Source organism: Quercus robur, chromosome 3 (assembly GCF_932294415.1).
Source record: "Quercus robur chromosome 3, dhQueRobu3.1, whole genome shotgun sequence".
Lineage (NCBI taxonomy): Eukaryota > Viridiplantae > Streptophyta > Magnoliopsida > Fagales > Fagaceae > Quercus > Quercus robur.
In genome coordinates, this window is record NC_065536.1 from 26,329,998 (window position 1) to 26,355,519 (window position 25,522).

Sequence of the window (25,522 nt, forward strand, 5' to 3'; positions counted from 1 at the left end):
CATACATACCAACTGTCAACTTTTCGTGTGGGTGGGTGTAGTGCACACAAACAAGGGCAGCCTGAGTTGTATCTTAATATCATAATCACTCATTCATTTTTTTTTTTTAATCCACTTAATTTTCAATCCTTCTTATTTTATTAGACATGATCATTTTTTAAAGAACAGTCCAATTAAATATAATTTTGATCAGACAAATGTTTTACCATATAACATTTTACCTTATTTAAGATTTGAGTAATACATTCACTTTAAATAAATTTCAACATGATGGATTTCAGTTTATTCTATTGATTTCAAATTTTATATCTCATTATAATTTAATAGAATTTTTATTGTCTATAAGTTCTCAACAAAATCAATAAGTTCTCAATAAACTCAAGGTAAGGCAAATTGAACACTACATGCTCTTATACTTTGTGAATCGAAAACTTCTTTCAAAACTTACAAAAAGACAATATTTGAATATATTAGCTTTCAAAACTTATAAAAAGACAGTATTTTGATATTTTAGCTTTCAAAACTTATAAAAAGACAGTATTTGACATAATATATATTGTGATTATTGGTTTGCCATAGTCACACCTACGTATTGCATTCTTATAGGAATACATTACTTTTACAAAATATTACATGTTAACCTAAAACTTATATTGAAATCTAATGACCCTAGGGAAAAGACAACTTAAAAAATTACATGGCACTTATTTTAGAATTTTTCATATTTCCAAGTCACGATTAAGAATCAATAGTTTATATATATATATTAACTTCATACTTATATAATCGTTCAATTATTTATATAGTACAAAATTTGCAGTTTCAATTATAGTGAGATAGAATCAATGGGTAAGAATTTCACAAAAGGACTTTTGCTAAGGGTGATTGTGTTAATTATTCCTATTCTTGTTGAAGCACAGACAAATTCCCGTATCCTTAACCGTTTGCCAATTCCAGTACTGTTCATCTCACTAAACGATAAAACCTTCCTTTTCTACTTCATGGTTGCATTGTCATCGAAAATCGTAATTGTTTTAAAAAATTAGGCGGTCGAAGTCTTTCACGGTGTATTGTGAACTCTTTTGAAAACTGCATCAACAAACCAGTGTATGTAAATGAACCAATATATCATCTTGTTAAATCATGCCTAGATTATTGCGAAAAATTAAAACGACAACCCTACCAACAATCAATTTGCGTAAGAAAACTTTACAAGCAAAGAACAGGAAAAAAAAAAAACATTTGGTAAGTGACACTCTCTTTAAACATGATACGCGTGAAAAGTCTGTATGTACTATTTTACTAAATCTAAACTAATAAGTTACAAATATTGTGCCTTGTTGATAAATGAATAAAAAATAAATAAACAAAACCATTAGGCATTATAGTGGACATTGATTGCATGCACTGATACACGTAATTGCAAATTTCCTAAATAATTAGTAGAGCAGTAAATTACCATTATAGTGGGGCAAATTTATCCACCTTGTTGAATGCATAATATATATACACGACAGTTATATCAGTTTTAAGATGCACATAATTAATCTATGATTATGGCTTATCGATAGGCATTCATAATTTGTACTACAAACATAACAGGGTTTCTTTTCTTTCTTTTTTTGTTAAACATTAGTTTTTCAGCTTCAAATCACCTACTTATTTTATTTGAAAAGAATCTTATTCAACATTATTCTTTATACACATAGTGACTCTTTCTGTGTGCTATATTTCAGAATCAATTGGAGGAATGTTTGCATTAGTGCAATAACAAGACTTGTTTTACATGAGACTTTTCAATGGTCTCCTTTCTGTTGTTTTGAGTTGTATGATAATATTATTCAATGATTCTACTTCCTGAATGGTTGTATGTTTATTATTTTCATTGGAACAATTTGGCCCAACAAAACTTATATCATGTTGTATACTAACCTGTAAGTTAACATGCTTCTATTTAAAATAAATATTTTCACTATTTGAAATTATGGAGTAGATACAATTACAAGAAGACATTCTTTAAATATCAACTCAAAACTAACATAACAGATACAACTGCCAAACAAAAATCAAGCCACTGTTTGCCCTCATTTTTGTACACATGATTGTCAAAACCCGAGTCACAAGAAATTGACATCGTAACACCCAGGTTAGCAAAAATTGGGTATCACGCCTCTAACTGTGTATCTGTGTATCTATATTAAACAGAAGATCCTTATCAAACTCTGGCAACTGACTTCTCAATTAGTTAAAATTCCCCATACCTCCACTCGTGAAGAATTAAAATTTAAGTAGGCTCAGCAAAGAATTGATTATCAGCCACTTGCCGAGTCATCTTCACTGTCTTCACTGTCATCACTGCATTTAATATTCCACCAATCAGCTAATGCAAACCACAAATTTTAAAGCATATTAAAAAATAAAATAAAATAAAAAAAGAAATTGGTAAAACACAGAAAAATGGGCATAACTTTTAAGCAAGCACGTCCACTAGCACATCTATGCTTCGCTGAATCCCCTTGCAATAGACACACAATAACAGTACCATAGCACAAGTATGCATGTCGAGTGGCACATCTATGGCATATATACCATGTATGTACTTCTAGCGCTATATTGGGTACCCATGTTAAGGGCCATGACAGTGAATTTGGCACAAGTTACATAAGGCTAATACTAGGTAACCTTTGATTAATCAATCAACCTAAAGGGTTAGCATACAAGTTAAAACATGTTTGACGCAATGGTTGCAATGCCTTAGTAATCCATATGCCATTTTTCTTTGCATAACTACAGCTATCTAGCACACCTTTCCCATGTTAAACATAGCTATTTAAAGGTTGGCAGTGTTCTTTATGCACAATAGTCCTGTGCCTACAGAATACACCCCTCCACATGCTCATTAGTAATGGGAATTCCCTGTTCATAATACGTTACATACTCTCTATAAGATATCTATAAATAAATAAAAAAGCCAATCCCACATTTTTTATCCAGATATCTGGATTCAATCCTGTCTCTTTGTGATGTACTCAAAAGATTTCATTTGAAAACACTGATCCACATTTTATTCTCTCTTCGATTATAGGGTGCACGCCATACACCCATACAAGATTGAACCCATGCCCTTGTCCTCCAGGGCCTCCTCACCTTTTTCATGGGAAAGTTATGCCATTTGGTCCAAATTCTTGTTTTCTACAGAGGTTTCCAATTATTAGTCTGATGCATCTCACTATAACCAAGGTATCTGCATCAGGGTTTCCTCCAAAGGCAAGGGAGAAAATATCCATTTTCTTTTTACTTTTTTCCCAACCACTGTCTAGCATCCAATTACAGCAAACCATTCTTCTGAGACTCCCGCAAAACTACACCTCTCAATTCAACGCCAGATTTCATTATTACACTCGTCCAGGAAACACGGATACTTCATTTGGGGTTCCATACCCATGTCATATCAGCGTTTTAACAGCTCTGTCATGTTATTATTTTTCAGAAATTGCTTATATTGCCATGTCATACCCATACCAGTGCTCGTGTCCGTGCTTCCTAGCACTTTGTATCTGCTATAAACCCATTTTTCTGTTTTCATTTCACGTGACCCCTAATCTTCTTTCATTTCTATATTAAGTTATTAACTCACATGAGAATATTATTTAAAGATTTAGCACATTTTTAAGACAATATCATTGGAAAATAATGGAAACCAGACCCCAAAAAATATTATGAAGGATACAAAAATGAGCAATAGCATTAAAGAAATATTTCAAAAACTTTTTTTGATAGGGAAAATATTCCACAAACATAGGAATTATATATTTGAGAGCAAAAACAAATTCCTAACCATTAACTATGCCCACCAGATTTGAACAAATGAATATAGATGCAATAGGTAATTGAAGCTATATACCTCAGTTCAGGATACTTTGATAGTCGTCTCGCATCCAAGCCTGTTATAAATTTCTGTGCACCTTGAACATTTTCTGTACCTGGAAACATAAACAACCAAATTGATGAATAGCACTTATTTGTTCCACCAATTAGCGTCATGGAAAGAAACTTATTAGATGATTAATAACACTATCCCTTTTGAATGATCAAAACAACAGTGAAGAACTCACTCAATTTATTGTTGATGGGTCATCCAAGGAAAAAGTGTGCAGCAGAAATGTGAGATAAAAAGATAAAGAACAGAAGAAAATACCCTTTGTCAATTGGAAGACATGCAGAGCACATCTTTCTGCAGCAAGTCTCACTGGAGTACTTCCGTCCTTCAAACACTCAGCAAGGGAGGGGCCTATAACAGAAATATGGGCCAAAATGGTTGATGGGTTTGCCTGCAACACAATTCGCCACATATAAGTGTAAATATTCCAATGAAATCCACACGATACAGTACATAATTTCAATGCATGATTACAAAATCTTAACCACATACTTTTGCAACTGCTTTTAGAGCAGATAATGCCCTTCTTCTCACTTCACTGGAGTCATCATGCAAAGCAGATACCACGGATGAAAGAATATCCAGATGTGCAGTGCTGCTCGATGGTTCGTGTTGAATTTGATGGAGTACAAGCCTTCCTAAAGCCTTCGTTGATGTTTCACGAAGAGGGAACTGTTTGACAGAAAGTGTTAACACTAGGCAAAAGTAAAATCATTAAATGTAACAGCATAGGAATATATACCTTCTCATCTTTCAAGGTTTCCTTAAGGTCGTCTACCATAGACTGGAAGAATGGAGACATACAAATTGCAGTGGGATTGTGTCTGAGCATGGATTTGATTGTGAGTACCGAACCATGCCTTGCAGACCAACTAGGAGATGAAAGCAAACTCGACAGTTCCTGGAGCAGGTCAGTCAGCTGAGCATCTTCCATATACTGTGATATCAGTAAATAAAGGTTAAATAACAAATCAATATCAGATCACTGGAATGTTAAATGGAAATGGCCTGTATAAAGAAGCAGCAACTAGCAATCAAGTTACAGGAATAAAAAAGAACAATGCAGGCACCATATTGGCAGTAGCAGTATTGAATTACCATTAAAGATTAGTAAGGATGAAACCCAGTAAAAAAACCTAAAAATATTTAATTTCTTTCTCATTTTCAGAGAAACATTAACAAAAATTTAGACTCAACAGAATTAGTTTAAAAAATTCCTTATATTATCCAAAAATTACCTGTGATATGATGCCCAATATGCTTGCAGCAGATATTCGAACTTGGTCATCATCATTATGAATCAAATCCCTTAGGAGAACGAAGACACGGCTTCTAACAGCACTGCCCACACTCTTCCCAGCATGCTTTATGACACCTTTTAAAGCAGTTAGAATGGCCTCCCGAACACCACCTTCTGATGCCTAAAAGTCAAAAACCAGAAGCATTACATAATCCAGCTTTGAATTCAACATGCAGTGTGATTAAAAAATGACAATCCTCACCTGCAAACTGGACAGGAGGTCACCAACTAAAGGGTCAACCCTGGTACTGAGTGCACTGAGCTTTCCAAGAGCAAGGGCAGCACTTGAACGAACAGTTCTGCACTCAAATACAATCTAATAAGTAACCAGAGAATAAAGCATGTAAATTAGGTAAATAATGCACGCAAGTGATTACATTCTACTGTTATTAGGGCAAACTAAATCAAACTCAATAATCAAGGTAAATAATGTTTACTTCATGTTATATAACAACATTGTTAATACCACGTTCATAAAAAAATAAAAAATAAAAACATTGTCAATGTCACAACGGAAGCATCTATGAATATGTACAGCACCCAAAAACAGAGGATATAATACTCTTTCTTTTTGGATAAGCGGATCTAACACTCATTTGTTTTATAAGTAATAAGACAGTTTTGGAATAGAGTAGTATCTCATGTAGAATTATATTAAAAAAGAGAGGGAATCAAGAAAATCTACAACAGAAAGCATGGCACCTGTGCCTAGGATATAATAGTCATATTACAGATGGAAGAACCAAGAGTAGCGAAAATGTTAAAAAAAAAAAAAATACTAGTTGAGTACATCCAGCGAACCTTGTACTATCCTGTAGACATTTGACAAATGTTGTTTGAAGCTGAGGAAGAAAAGGTTTCAAGGCCATCCCACCTTTTCTTATCATGATGCTTAAAGTAGACAAAATGGCACTCTTCACCTGCCAGGGGAACCGATCACCAATGATCCGGATAAGAGGCCTGTAGAAGTAAACATTCAACAGCCACAATCAGTTTCCACAAGAATAATGTCTTTAGCACAACCATGGGAAACATGTAACATATAGAACAGCTAGTGTGCACCGTTTCTTTTAAGTCAAACATAACAAGTCTTTCTATCTTTTACCTCAAAAAAAAAAAAATTTTAAATAAAATAAAAAAAATAACAAGCCACACAGGGAGAAACAATGAGTATATAACATAAGCAAATTTATCCACAGAGGATAAAGCTTTATACAACATAGGTATAACTGCAGTTTCCCACCAAAAATTAAAGTAATTTGCAATGTTCTCCCTAAAATTTAAAATTGAACTACCAGCCCCTTAAAGTCTGATTAGTTGCAACATCCCCCACTTTAAATTTCTCCAATTCCCATCATACTTAACCTCAATATCCACACATTTATCACACAATCACGGGAAAAACACCAAAAAATATACACATGGTATGAATTGTAATCAATGAATATTAAGGTTAAACATAATAGAAAAGGAGAAACTCAATAGTGGGACATTGCAACAAGCACAATAGTTTAGTGAATTAATTGCTCAAATTTTCAGGGGACATGGCAAATGACCTCATAGCTTAAGATGAGAAACGGAGTTGATCAAACGATATAAACAAGATTTAGGATACAATCTATATCCTCAACATTCCATGGTACATACCCCGTTATTGGGATGACAAATTCCTTCAAAGCTTGCTCACTAGTTACTTCAATCAGCTCCCCAAGACCCAATGCTGCCTGCTCTCTTAATTCAGCAGACCCGCTTATTAGACCCTGAAGGTGCAGTACAATATTAGTGGCTGAACATACTAGTAAAAATGTATAAATAATAATAAAAATAATAAATATTATTATAATATTGAAGGGAGATACTATTTCACCACTCGAGTTACATTATAAATATTCACACAAAAAAGATAGGAATATTGCAAATAGAGCCATTGTGATGGGTATCAAAGGATTAATTCCCCAACCTGGAGTGCAACTTTACCATATTCAATTCAATGGTTCCAATAAACAAGAAGTTAGATTAAAGGCTACAATAAAGCATTTACTCCCTCTTTAGCAATGTGGGACAGTGCCCATAGGACCAGAAGGTTTCTTCTTTTTTTCTTTTTTTCTGCCGCGTTCGAAGAAGAGGATTCGCTGAAGCCCATTAAACAAAATCCCAAGTCCACTTCAAGCTCCCAAGGTTACTTAGTTATTTAATAAAGCATCATCCTTACTCTGATTAAAAAACTTTAGCTTTTTTCAAATAAATAAAAAATCTAAAAGGTGCATGTCTTGTCCATCTAAACTATAAAAAATAAAAATAAAAAGAATAATAAAAATAAATAGAAACAAAATCTCAGTCATTTTTAAATTAAAAGGAAACTAAAGGTTCAGGAAATGCCGAAAACTTTAAGACTTAATGTCAACGAAGACAGTGGTTATAAACCACCAGGGGCTGACCCATGTTGAGCCTAGGGGGACCATATGAAACCTCCCTACCCCATAAAAGGTCAAATCATAAAAACTGTCCTGCGGGTCCCCCAAGATTATTTGTACATTAAATGTGGCCCCAATTCCATATTTTATATTCATCCAAGCCCCTAACCCCCTTCCCTTCCAACAAAACCACCCACCTTCAGGATTGGAAATCTGAAAAGAACCCAGATAGGTTTTAACTGTCTCACTTTCACTACAAAAACTAGATAAGGGGACAGCTAAGGAAAATTTTTCGGGAGCCACAGAATAAGAGGAATTAGAGAATAATAGGAATTAGAATCTTAAGCATGGCAAGGAGCGCTAAAGAAATGATTGCCATTTAGCCAGATTTGAATACGTTGAGTTGTAGATATAACTTTTTTGTCAAAGAATAATCCATGCAGGTCCTGTTTAATTTGCTTTATATACAGACGGAAAAGGAAATGGCTAGAAACAAACAAGTTTGAGAGCTCCTGTGACTTTTGAAAGTGACACATAAAGCCAGGTGCAACATACTTAATTAAACAATTCATATGATTTAGATGTAATGGGTCAATAAAGCATGAAGCAACAGATCCCATTGACTTAGATATCAGAGTTCAAGAAAATTTAGAAATGAAAATCCTTCATACGTTAACAGGAATAAACAGTAAGTTTATCTTTCAGGTATGTGGCAATGATAAACTCAGGGCTACTGTTCTCATCTCTTTTTGTTCCATCATTGAGCCAGAATGACAGTATGCTAGGTGCAACTACCAGAAGTTTGTTTACAGACACCAGAGAAAAACAATATAGTTCCCAGGGGAGGAACCTGCATGACAGTATGCTAGATACAACCACCAGAAGTTTGTAAAAAGGCACAAGACAAAAGCATATGACAGTATAGTCCTAGGTCCCAGTTGAGGAAGCTGACAAAGATGATTTACTTTTCAGTAAGCTTTATATTCTCACAACAACAAAAAAGGGATAAAAAATATTAAAAATTGAAGAGACACAAATTGCAACTAAATATGCAGAGATTCCAAAAGAGAATAGCAAGAATACTTGGAGGAAGATTGGAAGTAATGGCTGAAGTGCTTTCGGGAGGCAGAATCCAGGTATTAAAATTGGTCCTCCCTGCATCTCAAATAAAACATTATATAAAACAATTAGATTAATTGACCTTCCATGGAACAACATCTAAACATACACAAAATTGAAATTTATCGAACCAAAGAATCAACTGTAAGTAATCATCTAAACTACTTCTCACCTTCTTTTTCCTACGCTCTCTGTCTCTTGATGTAGATACAGCATCACGTACTAATTTTACATATGAAGGAAGTACCTCCTTCGGAACTGAACTGATAACCCTTGACAAAGCTTCCCAAGCAACCTGTTGAAAAGAATATAAGATACAATCCAAAATATGTAGATCAACAGCACAACATTAATTACTAGTAACAAGTACCACAACAGTAGATGGATCCGAATCACTAAGCAAGATAATCAGGGTTGATATAATGTTTGGAGCTTCATCAACCAAATATAGCTTGCTGTTCTTGAAGAAATACCCTATCAGATAAGAAGAACTTCTTCTAATTGAAGCCTGAAACCATAAGAGACCAGAGAAACAAAGTGAGAGACTGTGAGAGAGAGAAAGCAGGTCACAAAAGGAGAGCCTTAACAATAGCTACCTGACTATCACCAACACCTTTAAGAAGCTCCGATATTAGAGACTCAACACCTTCCTCATCAATTACTAAGGTCACTGTTTCTGCAGCCTCCTTTGCCAAATTTTGAACATCCTACAATTTAAAGATGTTCCATGATCAAACAGATAAACTGCCAGACAAATGAAACTAAAGAGGGAAAGAGAGTGTGTGTGTGTTTGTTGGGGGGGGGGGGGGGGCTGGTTTGGGCGTAGGAAACCAGAATTGTGAATTCATCTCTCATCAAAGGTTAAAAGGAATAACTGCCATAGAAATATGAATGCTCATCCAAACAGCATACCTTTTCCTCACTGCCCATTGCAGATAGTAAAGCTGGGAGAATAGTGCCAAGGTGAAAGTTGAGACCAGATCCAGCAACTTCGGCTAAAGCTCCAAGAGCATGTGCATTAAAGGCACTGAATACATACAAAGAAGGTTCAGTGATAGAAGTGACTAAAAAGATCATATAGAAACACATTTTCTAAATTTGAGGAGGAGACACATACGAAAGAGGAAGATGGACCAGCTTGGGCAAAATATGAGGCAAAACAGCAGTAGTCCTGACACTAATAGACAAAGGCAGTAATTTAGCACAGCTGTTATAAAATCTAGATCTTGAGATTAAATCAGCAAGTAATCACATGTAAGTTGCACAGATCATATCACACCTTAAGATTTGCTTGAGCCCATCAAGGGCAGTATCAGAAGTTTGATCATCCTCCAGAGCGTGCAGAAGAGTTGGAACAATTTCATCGATTGCTTGCAATCCAGCACTCTATATCATGACAATTTATTATTCTCTAATTTGCAAAAATATAGTTTTGAAAATATAATTTGAAATGAGAACAGAAAATAGATTAATCACCTTGTAGAGAGTACTAAATGCTAAGCCTGCAGACTCACGAACCTCAGGCATGCTGTTCAAAGGTACAAATAATTACAAAGTTCATATAAAACTATATATTCAACTTTATCATTTAGAAGATCACAAAGAGGTGAAACATACTTATCACAAAGGGCAGTCCGAATAGTAGGGATCAGCTCATCCATGAAACTCAATAACTGACTCTTACCAGCACTGCCCATCACTTCACTTAGGCCAATGCATACACCCTGCCAGTCATGTAAATATTAGAAATGAATAAGACACTTTAACCAAAAAAATGCATGGCCCATGTACACTGTAAACTCTCCAGTTTTTTCTTCACAAAGTCACATAACATCTAGTTTATAAAAAAATCACATAATTTCTAATCCTTTACATCTCACCAAGTTTTTTCATTTTATTAAAAGGAAGAATATGGTCACAGTAACCTGGCTAAAGAATTAGTCCAGTTAAATAAAGACATTAACGACAGAAATTTAATCACAATGGGAGAAAGTCCAACTTCAAAAGTCCAACAATTATACCATTCCAAATTTTCCACATAAGGCACAATGTAACAGCCCTCAAAATTTTACTACTCTCAGACCAACCGAACTTTTCTTGCCAGCATCCAACCAATTTGCCAATTGTCCTTGGCATCACCCTTTTAACTACAAGGAGTGAAAATAAAAAAGACCACAATTCTCCTGCCAGCAAACAGAGGAGTAAAAGGATGTCCATAAAAAATTTCCCCACACAACTGTCCAAACAAATATGACACCATCAAAAGTTTCCCCCACGCAACTGTCCAAACAGAAATGAAGAAGTTTTCACCCAAATCAACACTTCCAAAGAAAATTTCTACTCTGTTTAAAAATTATTGGTAACTATGCACACACTCGGTAAGTCTTGAGCTCATTGGAACTTCAACTGTGTCCTTTCTTTTCTTTTTTTCTGATAGATACAACAAGATTTAAAATGACAGCATCTACTCCATAATGATTACTCTTAACCACAAGGCCAAGACACCTACAGGTTTCTTTTGGTGTAGGCAGGATTCAAGGTGGGTCCTTATTCCATGACAAGAGACTTAACCAATTGAGCTAACTAGAACCTACTCTACCATCTCCTTTCAAAGCAACACAAGAATAGAAAACAATATATTTATCTAAATGCAATAATCACCAATAAATTTTGCCATCCTCTACTCCCAAGGAAAAATGGGGGTGCAAAACATAAAGAAAAGCTTCAATAGATACGAACTTGCATTCCTAAAAGGCTCGTGCAAATGCACAATTCCACCATGTGACCAGGAAAAAGATTAGGGTAAGAGTTAACTCTCGCCTTTCAACAAAAATAACCTTTCCCAACTTGCCAGACACCTTCCATTTCTTTCTAATGATGTTCCAGATTTCTCAAGCCCTAAAGTTTAACCCACTGGGAAACCCACAAAAGTCATAGGTAACAAACCTACTTTACAACACAATATTGTAGCCAAGTCATTTACCCCTCCCACTCCAACAATTGGTACTAAATTACTCTTTGCCAAATTTGACCCCTGGACCAGTCATAGCCACACAGAAAACACACCTGATGGCTATAAGTTGGAAATGATACATCTCTCAGTCTGAAAGACTTCCCTGATCATCCAAATTTAATAAGCTGAAAATAATACCACTCTCAGCATCCCAAAGACTTCCCTGATCATTCAAATTCAATTTGGAATATATTTCCAGTTTGCCTTTTACTTTCTCATTCTACTTTATATAGAATGTAAAATTTAAAACTACTTGCAGCATTTAAAAGTACTTACAGCATTTTTCTAATGACCTCTGAGCATATTATAAATGCGGTCAAACATAGTATGAATTCTAAAATGAGTTTACCAGCTGGGAGATTTCACGATTATAAGGAATTTCTAACTAAAAAAGTACAGTTGCAATTCCGAAAAGGCTAATGAGATAGAAAACAGAATAACAATAGGATAACATTCTACCTGTCTTCTGCCAGTATTAGGGTCATTCAGCCCTTTGGATAAAATTGGAATGATCAAAGGAAGTACTCTTTCACCAAGCTTCCTAACAAGCTCACCCAGTGATCGTCCAGCAACCTGAAACAGAGCAATAGTATTTTATGAATTTTGTAGGTTGTTGCTCAACAAAAATGGATCACCAATATATAAGTGCAGACCTGCCGCCTTTCAGATGATGATGATGCAAGAGAAGTAATTAGAGTATTCATTAGAACTGGCATAATTTCCTTGAGAGTCTTTGGAGTATTTGCCACTATGGTTTTCCACACATGTAAAGCAGCCTGGAAAATGGGGAAATTCAGTTAACATAGAACATATGTAGCCAAAAATGAAATAAGGTATCCAAGTCAGGAAAAACAAATAATAAGTACTTTGCCTTCCTACCTGACGCACAGATATGCTGACATCTGTTCGAACCATATATAATGCAGCAAGAACTTCATTACGCTTATCCCTTCCCAAAACCTCAATAATAGCACGCCCTTGAGCTTCAGTACTAGCACCTTCATCATCACTGCCACCCTCAAGCAAAGCTTTTCCAGAAGTTCCAGCAACCTGGAAGAAATACAGATCATCTAAAATAGCAATTTGTAGGAATTCCTAAAAGGAAATACTGGAAGTAGGTGAGGAGTAAATACTTTAAACAAGAGATCACCCAACAGCTCCACAGAGCTCTGTCGAATACGCCAATTATCATTGAAAATACCATCTTCAACAGCTGGCAGGAGCAGAGGTAAAGACCTGGGATGAAAATAACAAACATGAGAATAGAAAGAACTTGTCAAATGAAAATAGAACCATCAATCAATATAATATTCACAGATATTCGGTTGATGTCCCAAGTTATGGCAGACTTTTAAAAGAATTTGAGTAATTGTGACCGAACAATTTATGAAAGGTTTTAATATTAAGGAATTGCAAAAGATTCCAAAATCTTAAAAAATTGCATAAATTTTACAAAAAAGACTTCAAAATGCTATTATCCTTCAAAGCTTAGTCACCAACCAGCTTATTCAAGGTATTTTTCAGATTAAATGCAAAATTTGAGAAACACCTAGAATATTTTCTTAAATCTTAATCGTGACTTCATGGCTACATTTTAGTGAGCATGGAAAGAGAGAAGGAATAGAGAAACATATACTTCTTTTGACATGTAAGTTACGCGCACACCCTGTGGATCTCAAACCCACAACCTTACCCTCCACCTAGCACTTACAAGGGGAGGAGATACCAGTTGAGCTAGAGCTCACTGGCATCGAGAAACCTATAATGAGCAGCACAAGAAATCTAAAGAGTGCATACGTTGTTGCGTAATGCTCAACCAGGACATGTCCAGCACCTAGTGCTGCATCACGTACTGACTCGTTCTCATCAGCAAGACCTGTAAGAGTATAAGCCGATATTATATTAGAAAAATGGCGCCAAAAAACCTCTAAAGAAAGAGTGCCAACTTAGTAAACAAAGCATAAGAAAAATTCCCAAATGATAGCACATGTACCATCTAATATAGCAGGAAGAGCCTGTTGCAAATAGTTCTGAAATTGGATGCCCAGTGACCTTGGCAAATACTGCAATAAATTCCCATAAGAAGGTAACAATTACAGAGAGCCTATAAGCAAACACTTCTGATATCAGCAAAGAGTCATACAAAGATGTGTTTACCTTGAAAAGTGTCAAATATCCATCACGTACAGATGCTCTTTGATGAGAACAATTTCGAATAATATCAGGAAGTACATGCTCAAAGTACACAGTTCCAAGTGCAGCTAAAACCTGTAACATACAAATATAGATCTCTTATTAATATGACAGGAGAAATGGATCAACTGTGTACCACTTCCAGATGGGAGCTGCATCTGAATTGGATACACATGCTGATACTAATACTTCTACAAAGATACTTCTCAGTTCTCACCACTCAGATACCTTCTGACACATAACAATTACACCTTGAACAAAAAGATGCATCATTTCTAACATGAAATAGAGCATAATCACATAAAATATGTGGCAAAAGGACTTCTGTTAAAAACGTCATTTTTTAGATGTATTGCTTTTTCTATTGTTTATAAGTAATTTTACTTCATTAGATAGAGAAACAATCAAGTCAACAGGTAAGTGCCTAAAGAATTAAAATTTGAAGTTTAAATAATCTAAAAAACTCAGAAAATAGGCAGATGAGTATACTGCCTAAAGCTAACATCCAGTTGAACAATAATTTCAAAAAATAGAAGAATTAAGGGATATGAGAAAATGTTGAATGCCTATTCTCTCCAAATTAACCACATGAGACAATGTGCAATGGCATTGCAAATTTCACCACTCCTAGGGCAACCAATCTATCCTTTCCAAGAAGCAAGCAATTCAACAAGACAACAACCCTCACTTGCATCACCCACCAGTGCCCCTTTCTTTTCGTTCAATTACAGCTTCCACATCTCTTTCCTCATTAAATCTCATATAAGTAGTATTTACCAAGACTCTTTAACTTTAGCAATATCACTTTTAGACTTTCCACTTACCACCCCTAAATCAAATAATGTCTTCTCTTCTTTGTTTTTTTTTTTTTTTTAAAAAAAAGATACACATAAAAGCTCAATTTGCAAAGGCATCTATACAAAATTTACGTACTTCATGATCCAGAGTTGATATTATGTTATTTTTCACCACAAAGTATATGACTTCAATGATAATATTGTTATGACACAAAGGTTTATAAGGTGAGTTTTAACGGTGAAGAAAACGGTATATCCACACACAAAGACCCAGAGACAGAATGTTCCAAGTTGTAAACCGAATTCAAACTACCATGCATTTTACAATCTACAGGCTAGTTGTAAATGGAAATATCTGACATGTATATTGACTACCATATAAATTCAGAATCCCTGTGATGCTAGAAGCAAAAATAAATTTTAATTTGGTTTTTTTTAGAAGTCAATTGAATTTTTTACTATTAGTTTGTTGGATTTAATTTTAGGACTTATTAGTTAATTAGGTTATTAGTGTTTTATTAAATTTCCAAGAGTCATGGGTATTTTTGTAATTCAATAATTGGCTTCCCCAGTCAATTAGAATTAGGATTTAGTCCTAGTAGTCTATATAAGCACACTATTGTTTTCATATGGAGAAGTTTAAAATTTAGAATTTTCTTAATTAATAACATTTCCGTTTAAATTTTCTAAGTGGCCTGGATCTGATCTCATTCAACCCTAGACATTGATTCCAAGGTTTGTTTTATCTGGCTTAGTGCCGATTCCTGGGTTAATTTACTGTCTATTTTTTAAGTTCTTCAATTTTTGTTCCATCATTTTTGGTTGTCTTGCATCAGTTTGGCTGATGTATAACTAGAATATTTTAACATAACAAAAAATTGACATGTAAAAAAGTAACTATATCTGTTTCTCAGTGACTCCCTGGTCCCGCCATATAAACATATCTGCGCTGTACCATGAACTTCTAATCTGTATTTCCATAATGTCGACATTGAATAAAAAACAATGAAGAACAAAGGACATTATTTACCCAATGCAGTTTCTAGCATACCATTGAGAATTCAAAAAACAATCTCCCACTATGCCTAATCTCTAATCAAAGGTAATAAAAAAGTACATGGAAAACCCCAGAAAGAAAACAGGATAATACCAAACATATCAAATTTAAAAAGCTCAAACTGAGAAGTAAATTTGGACTGACCTCACTCAACCCTTGAGCAGCTCCAGAGCGCTCAACATTACTATTATCAGATTTAAGCGTATCAAATAACCATGGAACAAGATCTGTGAAGTTTTCTTCACCCATCCCTCTTATAAGGGATCCCAGGGCCCTAGCTGCAACTGATCTGACTTCTGGAATAGGATCCACAAGAACCTGTTTCATTGAACACAAAAAATGAGAAGAGGCATACAAGAAATGTCAAAATGTACAATTCTCGCGAAGAAAATACCTTTTTCACTTCAGGAAGGAGCAATCCTATGTATGGAATCATATCCTTTGGTTCTGTAACTAATGAACACATATTTCCAACAATTTGCGCAGCCTTCTTTTTAGTCTCAGCACTTCTCTCCCTTAGCCCTCTATGTACTATTGGTACCAAAAGGGCAAGTGAAGGAGCATCAATTGAATTAATAAAAGTTGTCTGCAAAGAATCAATGAGAATTTAGAGTACCGTACAACAAACCAAGGCAACTGACAGTACAGATTTAAGTCTATAGAGCATACTTGGAGAAGAATATCTAGGGAATATTTCGTATAGTCATTGGGATCCGTTAGACCCATTAGAAGAGTAGGGACAAGTGAAGCTATTTCTGGATTCTTTATAACACTCCCAACCTAAGAAGCACAAGAAAATATTATGCAAAAATATATATAAATAAACAGAGTTAAATTCAGAAATTACACCCAAAAAAAAAAAAAAAAAAAAACTAACAGCACTGATAATTCATAACACCAATCATAACCTGTTGAAGGGCCATTTGCCCTGCCGACTGGACTTTGGGATGGGTATCAGTCAAAACCTGAAATTAGAAGCAAGAATGAAGGTTAATTAATGCTCTGTTTGTTTTGGCGATAATGTTTTCTAGAAAATGAGTCATTTTTCCAAAAGTATTTTCTATAAAACTATCTCATTTTCCTATGTTTGGTAGCAACTTTAAATGAAAAATAATCTTTTAACTTCCCTTATTTAGCTTGCTATGAGATAGAGTTGTTTTCCAAAAAATTTAGAGGAAAACAATCTTTAAAAATAAACCATACTTTTTTCATTGACCAAAGATAGATTTCCATTGACTAATTTTTACTAATACTACCAAACACTGAAAAACATGAAAAACTATTTTTACACAAGGTTTTCTATCGAAACAAATGGAGCGTAAGACTACTTGTTTTCTTCAAAGAAGAGAAAAAATAACAATTTAAATTATAGATAACAAACTCAAGTTGAGATTTAGACAGACCTCTGTAAGTTTGGGCACAATCTTGGGGAGGCACTGAGATAGCTGCTGAGGAGCACAGTAAGCCATAGCACCAAGTAGTTGTACACTACTTTGCTTTGTTCTCCATGCTTTATCTTCAAGACCCTGAGAAAACAAAAAATATATATTATAAAAATATCATTAAGAGCAAAGAAAAGACAAAACCAATGCAACAAATCTTGGTTCCAAGAGGTACAAAGCAAATATACACATTCTCAGGGCACAGTACAGGGGCCACAACTAAAGATAGCTATATACCAACAATGTGGCAAAAGTGCCTCCAAATTTACGAAGATGTTGCTCACTGTAATTTTATTTAGATTATTTTATTTTAGTCAAACTGCTGAGGTGAGGCACCTTTAATGAGGCAAACACCTCAAACAAAGTTAAAAGCACTTCAGGTGACAGCTTCAACGAAATTCAGAATGAGGGGAAAAACAAAAGGCACTCATGTAATTTGGCCATAAAAGGGTAGCTCTTTACTTTAATTCAAGTTAGTGGGTACCTCTCTCTCTCAAACACACATGAATCTAGAAATAGATTTGACATTTTTTGTTCATATAGAATTAGGTTAATTGGTCAGGCAAGTTGCTTTGGAGTATGGTCCCTCACTGTCTTATGTGTGTCACATCGAGGGAAAGGAATACACATACTTTTTAAGGGGATGAAAGGTTGATTCATGAGTTGGAGCTCTTCTTCTTTCAAACTTAGTTTGAAAAGGCGAATGCTTCGGGTGTTGTTACTTTCATTTCTCTTCCTGATATGTTTGATTTTTTTTTTTTTTTTTGATAGGTAATAATGCTTTTATTGAAAAAAACTGAATATCATGTTCACGATGGTGAACACTCTGAACAAGGAACAAATACAACCAAATCAAGAACTAAAAGGAAGAGAGTAAGAATTCAGAAATTGAAATACATTTCATACAACCCCAAATACGAGCCCACAGAAACAAAGTACCGAGGAGGAGATTTTAAGAGGTCTAGGGGTCTCTCCTTGTCTTCAAAAATGCGAGTATTATGTTACTGCCAAACTATCCACATTAAACATGGCAGGACCATATTCCATATGGTTGATAGGTGCTTTCCAATCCAATTTCTCCAAGCAAAGAGAAGAGAGCTTCACACCATAAGGCGTGAGAAAACTTACAGTGAAATGGTAGATGATCCACAAATTCCACAATATATGCTTGGTTTTTGTACTTTCATTGTTGTTCAGTTTCTTTTTCTTTGTTGCCTCTTAGGACAATGCAAGTGTGCATTGTTTATTAATTTTCAAAGAAGTTTATTACTTAAAAAATAAATAAAACCACCCCAAACTTTCGAGATACTTGCCCTTAGCACCCTAAATTATGAAAACTTGAAATAACCACCCCAATTATAACAAAGCTAGCAAATAACACCCAGACGTATGACAAATTAGAGAATTTGTCAACGTGTGGTTGTGGTGGATTAAGGTTTAGGAGGATTTGTGATTTTCTTTTTTTATTTAGAGTTGTTGAAGAAAGGATCATGGGGTTGTGTTATGAATTTAAAGGTGGTTTGATGAGTTATGTGATAGTTACTTGGTAGAAGTATGTGAGGATTTAGGGTTTTGAAAGGTAAAAGAAAGGGCTTGATTTAGGGTTGTAAAGATGAAGAATTAGATAACTTTATTGATATAGAAGAAAGACTTTGAGCATATGAGGTGTGAACACAACACCCTCCTAAAAAATGAGTAACGGCTCTGGCTTAAAGCCTGGTAGAACTACAATTGAAAAGAAAGTGAAGCTTTTCAAAGTCTACAATTGACTATGCATCATAAGATCCAACAATTATAAAACCACTCAAAACATTGATCCCAAAATCACTGACTTTTGCTCAACAACTGAAACCTCCACCCAAATGAAGGTGCAGCTATTTCTCCAAAGTGTCCACATCAAACATAAAGTAGGATTAGGAGACCAATATCTCCCCTTCACTGTCATCTCCTTGTTTTGCTTTTTTGTTTTTTTCTTTTGTTTTTTTTGGATAAGTAACGAAAAGATATATTTTTTGGTAAGTATAAGTAACGAAAACATATAATAAAAATGAGAAGAGTGTCAACTATGTATACAAGAAGTATACATCAGGAACAAAGTACAATCAAGTGCAAAAATTACAATAGTCCATTAAAACATGAACTGAAGAAAAAAAAAAGATTGGATCCCTAAAACCGCAACCCATTCCAAGAGAGTCTTAAAGAAGAAGAGTATAAGATCTGGAAAGGCACCATAGAAAACAATGTGGGACAGCCATCCAAATAGCACCATTCCGACGCTACCCAAACTTTCCTTGCCAACAAGCCAAAAGCTCAACCACCATCAAGTCCTCTTACCATAAGCTTTTAAAATCTTCACGCAACCATCCCACCACCATTTGCCAAATCAAAATCACAAATACTAAAATCATAGTTTTCAAGTCATGGTCCGCAGACCAACTAACAGCAACCAAATTTTAACTTTCTTTGCTTTATCCCAACCCCAAACCTCAATCAGTTCTTTACACCTTTTCAAAAATATGAAGCCTCGTATTTCATAGCCTTTTTCCATCAATCCAACCCTTTCAAACTCACATTTAAAACCATCAATTAGCCAATGCCAAAAACATTTAGTAACACTTGCCTTCAAAAATCAAACCTTGATAATTGTAAAACAATCCACAAACTCACACACTTAAAGCTATTTGTTTACATCCAAAATGCACTTGCGAGGAACTTTAGCTTTTCAAATTTAAAAAAGGAAATCCTAACGTAAACAGATAACTTTTCACATAAAGGTGACATTCAAATTATGGATGATTATTTGCTAGCCAGTCCTAGGTCAAACAAACAGGACCCTAACGGAAACTATTTGACTGATCCAAACTGAACTCAAGATAGCGTAAACCCTATACTATATGGTATGTCCTTGTATCTAACAGACTACTATTCTAAACTTCTAGCCACAATAAACTGGTTCAGGAAGCACAAGAAAGATAAGCACTACTAGTGTTCACTTGCATACTTATTTATATTAAAATCATAGCAAATGGAGAGATGCATTTTCAATTTGATTACAAAGAAAAACAGTATAAGTACAAAAGAAGCAAGAAGAAATTGAAATCCCTCTTCCCCCCCCCCCAACCAATGGTTTGTCTCTATCACAATATAGTCCACAAACTTCCAATTATTATATTTAAGCCCCTAAGATTTAAACTAAAAGGAAATCTCTGTGGTTCCGTCAAAAGACTCATTTTAATTGAAATCTTAAAGGGTTAAAATGTAGCAATTGAAAAGTTTTAAGGGACTAAATTGTGAGGAGTAAATTGTAATTCAAAGTTTGTCCACAAAATGCAAAATCTATAAATTTGGACGGAACCCTAACTATTTTCTTTAATCCAAACTTTAGGGGATCAGATGTAACAATGGGAAATTTGTGTACTAAATTTTTTTTTTTTTTTTTTGATAAATAATGAATTTTATTAAGATCAAAAGAGTCACCCAAGTATACCAACAATCAAGCACAAAAAACACAAATATCTATCAAATTGCTGACCATAGATAGAGAAAAACAATGAACCAACTGACATCCAATCTAACAAATTTTTAAAGAAAAAATAGTTTGGGATAGGAGTAAATAGTTAATAAGACAAAACCACCAGTTAAATAGTAAATATCCCTAAAACAACCATATATAATAAATAAATTGTGAAATAAACACCTTTAGAAGAGATGGAAGTACAAGCTTCACCCCCTGAGCACTAAGTTGAGACATCATTGCACGAGCAGCACATTCAGCAGCATCTCGAACAGCAACAACTTGATCGGAGAAAGAAACCAAAAGTAATGGCAACATTTGAATCACATAGCTGGACCAACATGGGGAAACAAGAAAACAGTTAGACAAACCGATTACAGAACAAGTCAGTTTTTTGGCCATAAAAATGTGCATGCTTACGGTTCAAACAATCTTCCAAGTGTTTCACAAAGGCATTCAAATCCTAGTAAAGCTCCTTCACGACATTTTGCAGAATTCCTGTACTTAACATAATCAGTAAGCAGTAACTTGTTACATTCAAATACTATAGATTTAAATTTTTTTAATGCACTACAACTTCATTCTCCCATTATATGGGAAAAAAAAAAAACTCAGTAGAAATAAAAAGGGCCAAAGTCAAAAATTACAAAAGCATACCAACTTTCACAATTGCATAGTAATAAAAAGTTAATCCACCATACTACACACAAATCTACTGATTTAGAATTTTTTTTTTTTTTTTAAACTACACATAAATTCCCCTAGGATAGCCCAGCTGGGTTGAGTCAGACTTATTCATAACAATCTGACCTGAGCTGCACCTAAAGACAGAGCATAGGCCGAGTTGGATTGGGTTTGAGGTCAACCCATCACTCGACCTGACAAGAGGCAGCAACACAGAAACTAAAATGTCTTGCCAGATTGAGTCAACAGAGCGATGAGAGGCAGCCATTATGGGGTAGTCGGCGGCAATGGTGACAGTTGGGCATTCAATATATATCTACATCTACATATATAGCAACGTTTTGGTCAGATCAGATTGCTCATGTAGAGGTTTGAGAAACCACTATCTGACAGATGACTGGCTATTTTTCCTTCCAAGCTCCAAACGCCACTTGACTTCCCACCTGTTTGAAACTGCCTGAGACCCATTAGATCATACTGGCCTATCCACAACCTGACCCCCTCACTTCCCTTGTTCTCATTTTAATAGGCTATAAATGAACAAAAGTAGAGTTTTCTTTGAATATGTTATTGACAAATAAACCTAAGGAGCCACTTTCCCCCACTTTTTCTCTGATTGTCCAAGCAAAGCTAAGTTTGGCAACTCTTTTTTTTTTTTTTTTAAATGATGCAGAACCTCACCAAAGTTGGACCCCTTGGACCCACTACTAGTGAGTAAACCATAGATACAGGACCCCATCCACCAGAACCATGTCTCAGATAATCCAGGGGACCCTGGGTCTACAGCTCATCCCAAGCCTCCAAACACTAGGCTGTGCAGCCACCAACATACACTTCCCACTACATCTTTCTGTTATCTTCTTCAACTTATAATCTCCCTTGCTTCCTCCATCCACATCCACAGAATCCAGTCAGCTTGGATTTTTGTATTCCATCAAACTCACTCCCGCCCTCCTATTTCACTTTCTTTTCTATTAATCATCACATCAAGTTAATCTTAATCCCTCAAATCTGAATCCTAAACTAACAGACCTTTTATCATCCATCTATTGAATTGTTTTTCTATCATGGCCTCTTTCTCCTTAACATAGGTTGGCTCTATTGAGAATATAGCCCCAAATTCAAACATTCTAAAAGTTTCCCCATTAGGTAGGACAAAGATTATAGTAAAACTAATGCTATCAGAAATATGATAACTTGATTCAACACCACAAATGCAACCATCAGAGAGGGAAAAGATTTTACTTTGAGCAATTGATAACAAGATTTAGAAAGATCTTCACATAAAAATTCATTATTGTAAAAAGCATACATGGTCCTTCCTTAAAGATAAATAAAACAACTTAATTGCACTCAAGATGCCAAAATTACATCCCAGATGGGAATTAAATTTTGATTGACATAAGCAATAAACCTTCTATGATTTTATCAATTATTATCCCAGCCACCTTCCCACACGATAGTTCATAAAGAAAAACACATTGTTCATTATATTGCAAGCCCTTGGCAAGGCCAGCTCCCCAAGACTGCAAACATGCCTCCGCATGAGTAATTGAGATATGAGAATCTGTTATATCAAAAACATGTCCAAGAACTTGTAAAACAAGAACATTAATACATACATACTTACATACATACATGCATATTTATATATATATATATATATCCTGGATAAACCACAGTACCAGACAAGGCTTTAAACTTTGCAAGAAGTTCTAACCCCCCAGGAAGTTCACTAACAATTACATTGATTAAATTTCTTACTTTGCAGAGCAGGTAATCCTAGAGACAATGATAACATATATTTTGACAGATAGCACATATGTATATATATATATATATATATATATATGTAGGTATCTATGTGTGTGTGTGTGTGTGTGTGTGTGTGTGTGTGTGTTCAGGGAGGAAGTCACTGCTCCAGAGACAATGACCATAACATTCGACGACATAAATATAACAAAATCTAGCTTTGTGTATTATATGAAAAATTCAAGACAATAACTTCCTGGTTTTTAATTTTTATTTTAAATGCATACATGCACACAAGAATTTTAACAAGAAACCACGTTAGTGACAAAATTACATGGCCTTTGCTCATCATAATGTTTCTCTCCCAAAATATATAACTTATGCAAATTACTAAAGATAGACTAACTTATAAAAGCCTATCTCCATTGATTTAATTACGCACAAATATTACCTCCTTTTAATCAAGTATTCGCATGCAAAAAACAGCACTATCTCATTTTTATAAAATATGTAGTATTAGCCACTTAGAAGAAACAATTGCCAATAACCTGTCCACAAGACCTTCCCGTAATACAGCCACAATACCATACTTCTTCAAGCAAGAAATTCCAAATCCCTTAACCACTCCAGCAAGTCCAAAAGCCGCTCCACGCCGTTCCCCATACTTGTCACTCTTCATCAATTGATCCAACAGCCTAGTAACTAAAGCAGGTGCATCATCCTAAAGCACCAAAAAAAAAATAATGTAAAGCAAACCAAAAAAAAAAAAAAAACTCCAGTCCAATACAAAGGTTCAAATCATTATAATAGACAAGTTTATGCTTCAGAGTGAGCATCTTAAACACGATAATTGAAGCCAGCATGACTGAACAGAATTTGAAGAAAAAAAGAATCATGGACAGAAATGTAACAGTATCACCCTTTGTGGAATGTATTGCCTTGTTCAAACACCAAGAACTATTATTTTAAGTGACTGATTTGGAAGTAAATGTTGTGCTACAGTGTTTTTTTTTTTCCAGACTTCTCTTTGGACATAAATAACCATGTCACAGGTTATTGCATAGCCTACAGACCAGGAAAGCCTAACACTTAAGCACAGACAGTAATAGCTAGCAATGTATTTTTTTTGTTATTCTAATCATGCCATTTATTGAAACCTACCTGTAACACTGGAACCTTTTCCTCCATTACTAAGAAACAAATGTTCGGGGGTATACCATCATTTTTAAGAACAACTAAAATATTTTGTTTGATGGTTAATAAAATTATATAGAAATAAAAAAAGTGCACTAGTACATGAGAAGTATACACACAAAAGAAATTTAAGAACATCAAATTTATCGAGCTTAACTGCATAAGTGTCTACAAAGAAAGCTACAAAGTCAAATAATATATACAATCACCCTTTCACATACTTGCTTTGATTGCATTAGTGGAGATAGGCACATTGAGACAGCCCGTTGAACAGCTTCCGATGGCGTGTTTAACACATCCAACAATTTCTCAACAACAGCATGAACTTTAGGATCATCCTGTTCCAAAATGCCATTTTTTTTTTTTTTTTTTGGGTTTTGGGTAAGAGTTTCAACAAGCAATTTAATAAAATCAAACTGGAAAAGTAAAGCAGCACAGTTAATTCCCCAAAATAGTAAAACTCACACCTTTGCCAAATGTTTGGCCAGAGCTCCTGTGAAGATAACTACACCCTCACGGACCAAATCATACTTTTCTTCATCCGATGCCTAAGAGAAGAGATAGAAATATATTAGTGATATTCCTACAAATTAACACACAATCAGTAGTTCAGTATTTAAGACATGGGAACAAAACAAGAGACCCCAATTGCTTATAGGGCAAAGTGGTTCTAATTACACCACACTGCAAAAATGAATTTAAAAATTAATAAGAATTATATTTAAAAAAAAAAAAAATCAATCACAACAAAAGCTAACCGTTTTGTTTAAGTAGTTCTCAAAAATTGGAAATAACAATGACACGTTCTCTCTCCCGTGCTTGTCAATAATCAGGATACCGGCATTGATCATTCTTCCTCGAACATCTGCATTAGGATCAGCCTGCAGAATCAAAAAAATCCTTATGATATACATTTGGCTTAGCTTTAAAGATTATCCAAAACCAAAAAAAAATGAAATAAATAGACTATAAACAGCTCAACAAGACTGTTACACCAAAAAGTAAAAACATCTCTTTTTTTTTAACAAATAATAAAAACAAATTAACAAAAAATACGCACATCAAGAATAAAAACAAGTTTCATCCTTTGAGATGAATAACAC

At 34.7% G+C, this 25,522-nt stretch overlaps 1 protein-coding gene across 2 annotated transcripts in view; it reads right to left on the bottom strand.

Moving 5' to 3' along the window:
- Positions 1–778: 778 nt before the first annotated feature.
- Positions 779–25,522, bottom strand: part of LOC126717623 (protein ILITYHIA) — a 45,687-nt gene continuing 20,943 nt past the window's right edge. Inside the window, exons 25-61 of one of the 2 annotated variants that reach the window (XR_007652676.1) lie at positions 25,178–25,300; positions 24,887–24,967; positions 24,641–24,757; positions 23,774–23,946; positions 21,210–21,287; positions 20,973–21,120; positions 17,237–17,359; positions 16,742–16,798; positions 16,503–16,613; positions 16,228–16,419; positions 15,978–16,151; positions 13,944–14,054; positions 13,780–13,849; positions 13,584–13,662; positions 12,920–13,022; positions 12,666–12,836; positions 12,440–12,562; positions 12,246–12,359; positions 10,391–10,497; positions 10,250–10,301; positions 10,053–10,159; positions 9,891–9,950; positions 9,686–9,800; positions 9,370–9,480; positions 9,144–9,281; positions 8,946–9,068; positions 8,738–8,809; positions 6,888–7,000; positions 6,042–6,200; positions 5,443–5,539; positions 5,179–5,361; positions 4,683–4,877; positions 4,433–4,612; positions 4,199–4,331; positions 3,905–3,983; positions 2,262–2,355; positions 779–1,089 (exon numbers count right to left, since the gene is read on the bottom strand). Coding sequence is in view for 1 of the 2 variants with exons in the window: in XM_050419455.1 (XP_050275412.1) it covers positions 2,313–2,355; positions 3,905–3,983; positions 4,199–4,331; positions 4,433–4,612; positions 4,683–4,877; positions 5,179–5,361; positions 5,443–5,539; positions 6,042–6,200; positions 6,888–7,000; positions 8,738–8,809; positions 8,946–9,068; positions 9,144–9,281; positions 9,370–9,480; positions 9,686–9,800; positions 9,891–9,950; positions 10,053–10,159; positions 10,250–10,301; positions 10,391–10,497; positions 12,246–12,359; positions 12,440–12,562; positions 12,666–12,836; positions 12,920–13,022; positions 13,584–13,662; positions 13,780–13,849; positions 13,944–14,054; positions 15,978–16,151; positions 16,228–16,419; positions 16,503–16,613; positions 16,742–16,798; positions 17,237–17,359; positions 20,973–21,120; positions 21,210–21,287; positions 23,774–23,946; positions 24,641–24,757; positions 24,887–24,967; positions 25,178–25,300 (4,215 nt within the window). In the remaining variant the exon portion in view is untranslated. Of the gene's footprint in view, positions 1,090–1,935; positions 2,356–3,904; positions 3,984–4,198; positions 4,332–4,432; positions 4,613–4,682; positions 4,878–5,178; positions 5,362–5,442; positions 5,540–6,041; positions 6,201–6,887; positions 7,001–8,737; positions 8,810–8,945; positions 9,069–9,143; positions 9,282–9,369; positions 9,481–9,685; positions 9,801–9,890; positions 9,951–10,052; positions 10,160–10,249; positions 10,302–10,390; positions 10,498–12,245; positions 12,360–12,439; positions 12,563–12,665; positions 12,837–12,919; positions 13,023–13,583; positions 13,663–13,779; positions 13,850–13,943; positions 14,055–15,977; positions 16,152–16,227; positions 16,420–16,502; positions 16,614–16,741; positions 16,799–17,236; positions 17,360–20,972; positions 21,121–21,209; positions 21,288–23,773; positions 23,947–24,640; positions 24,758–24,886; positions 24,968–25,177; positions 25,301–25,522 lie in introns of those variants that run through there. The other variant, XM_050419455.1, reaches the window with a different exon arrangement.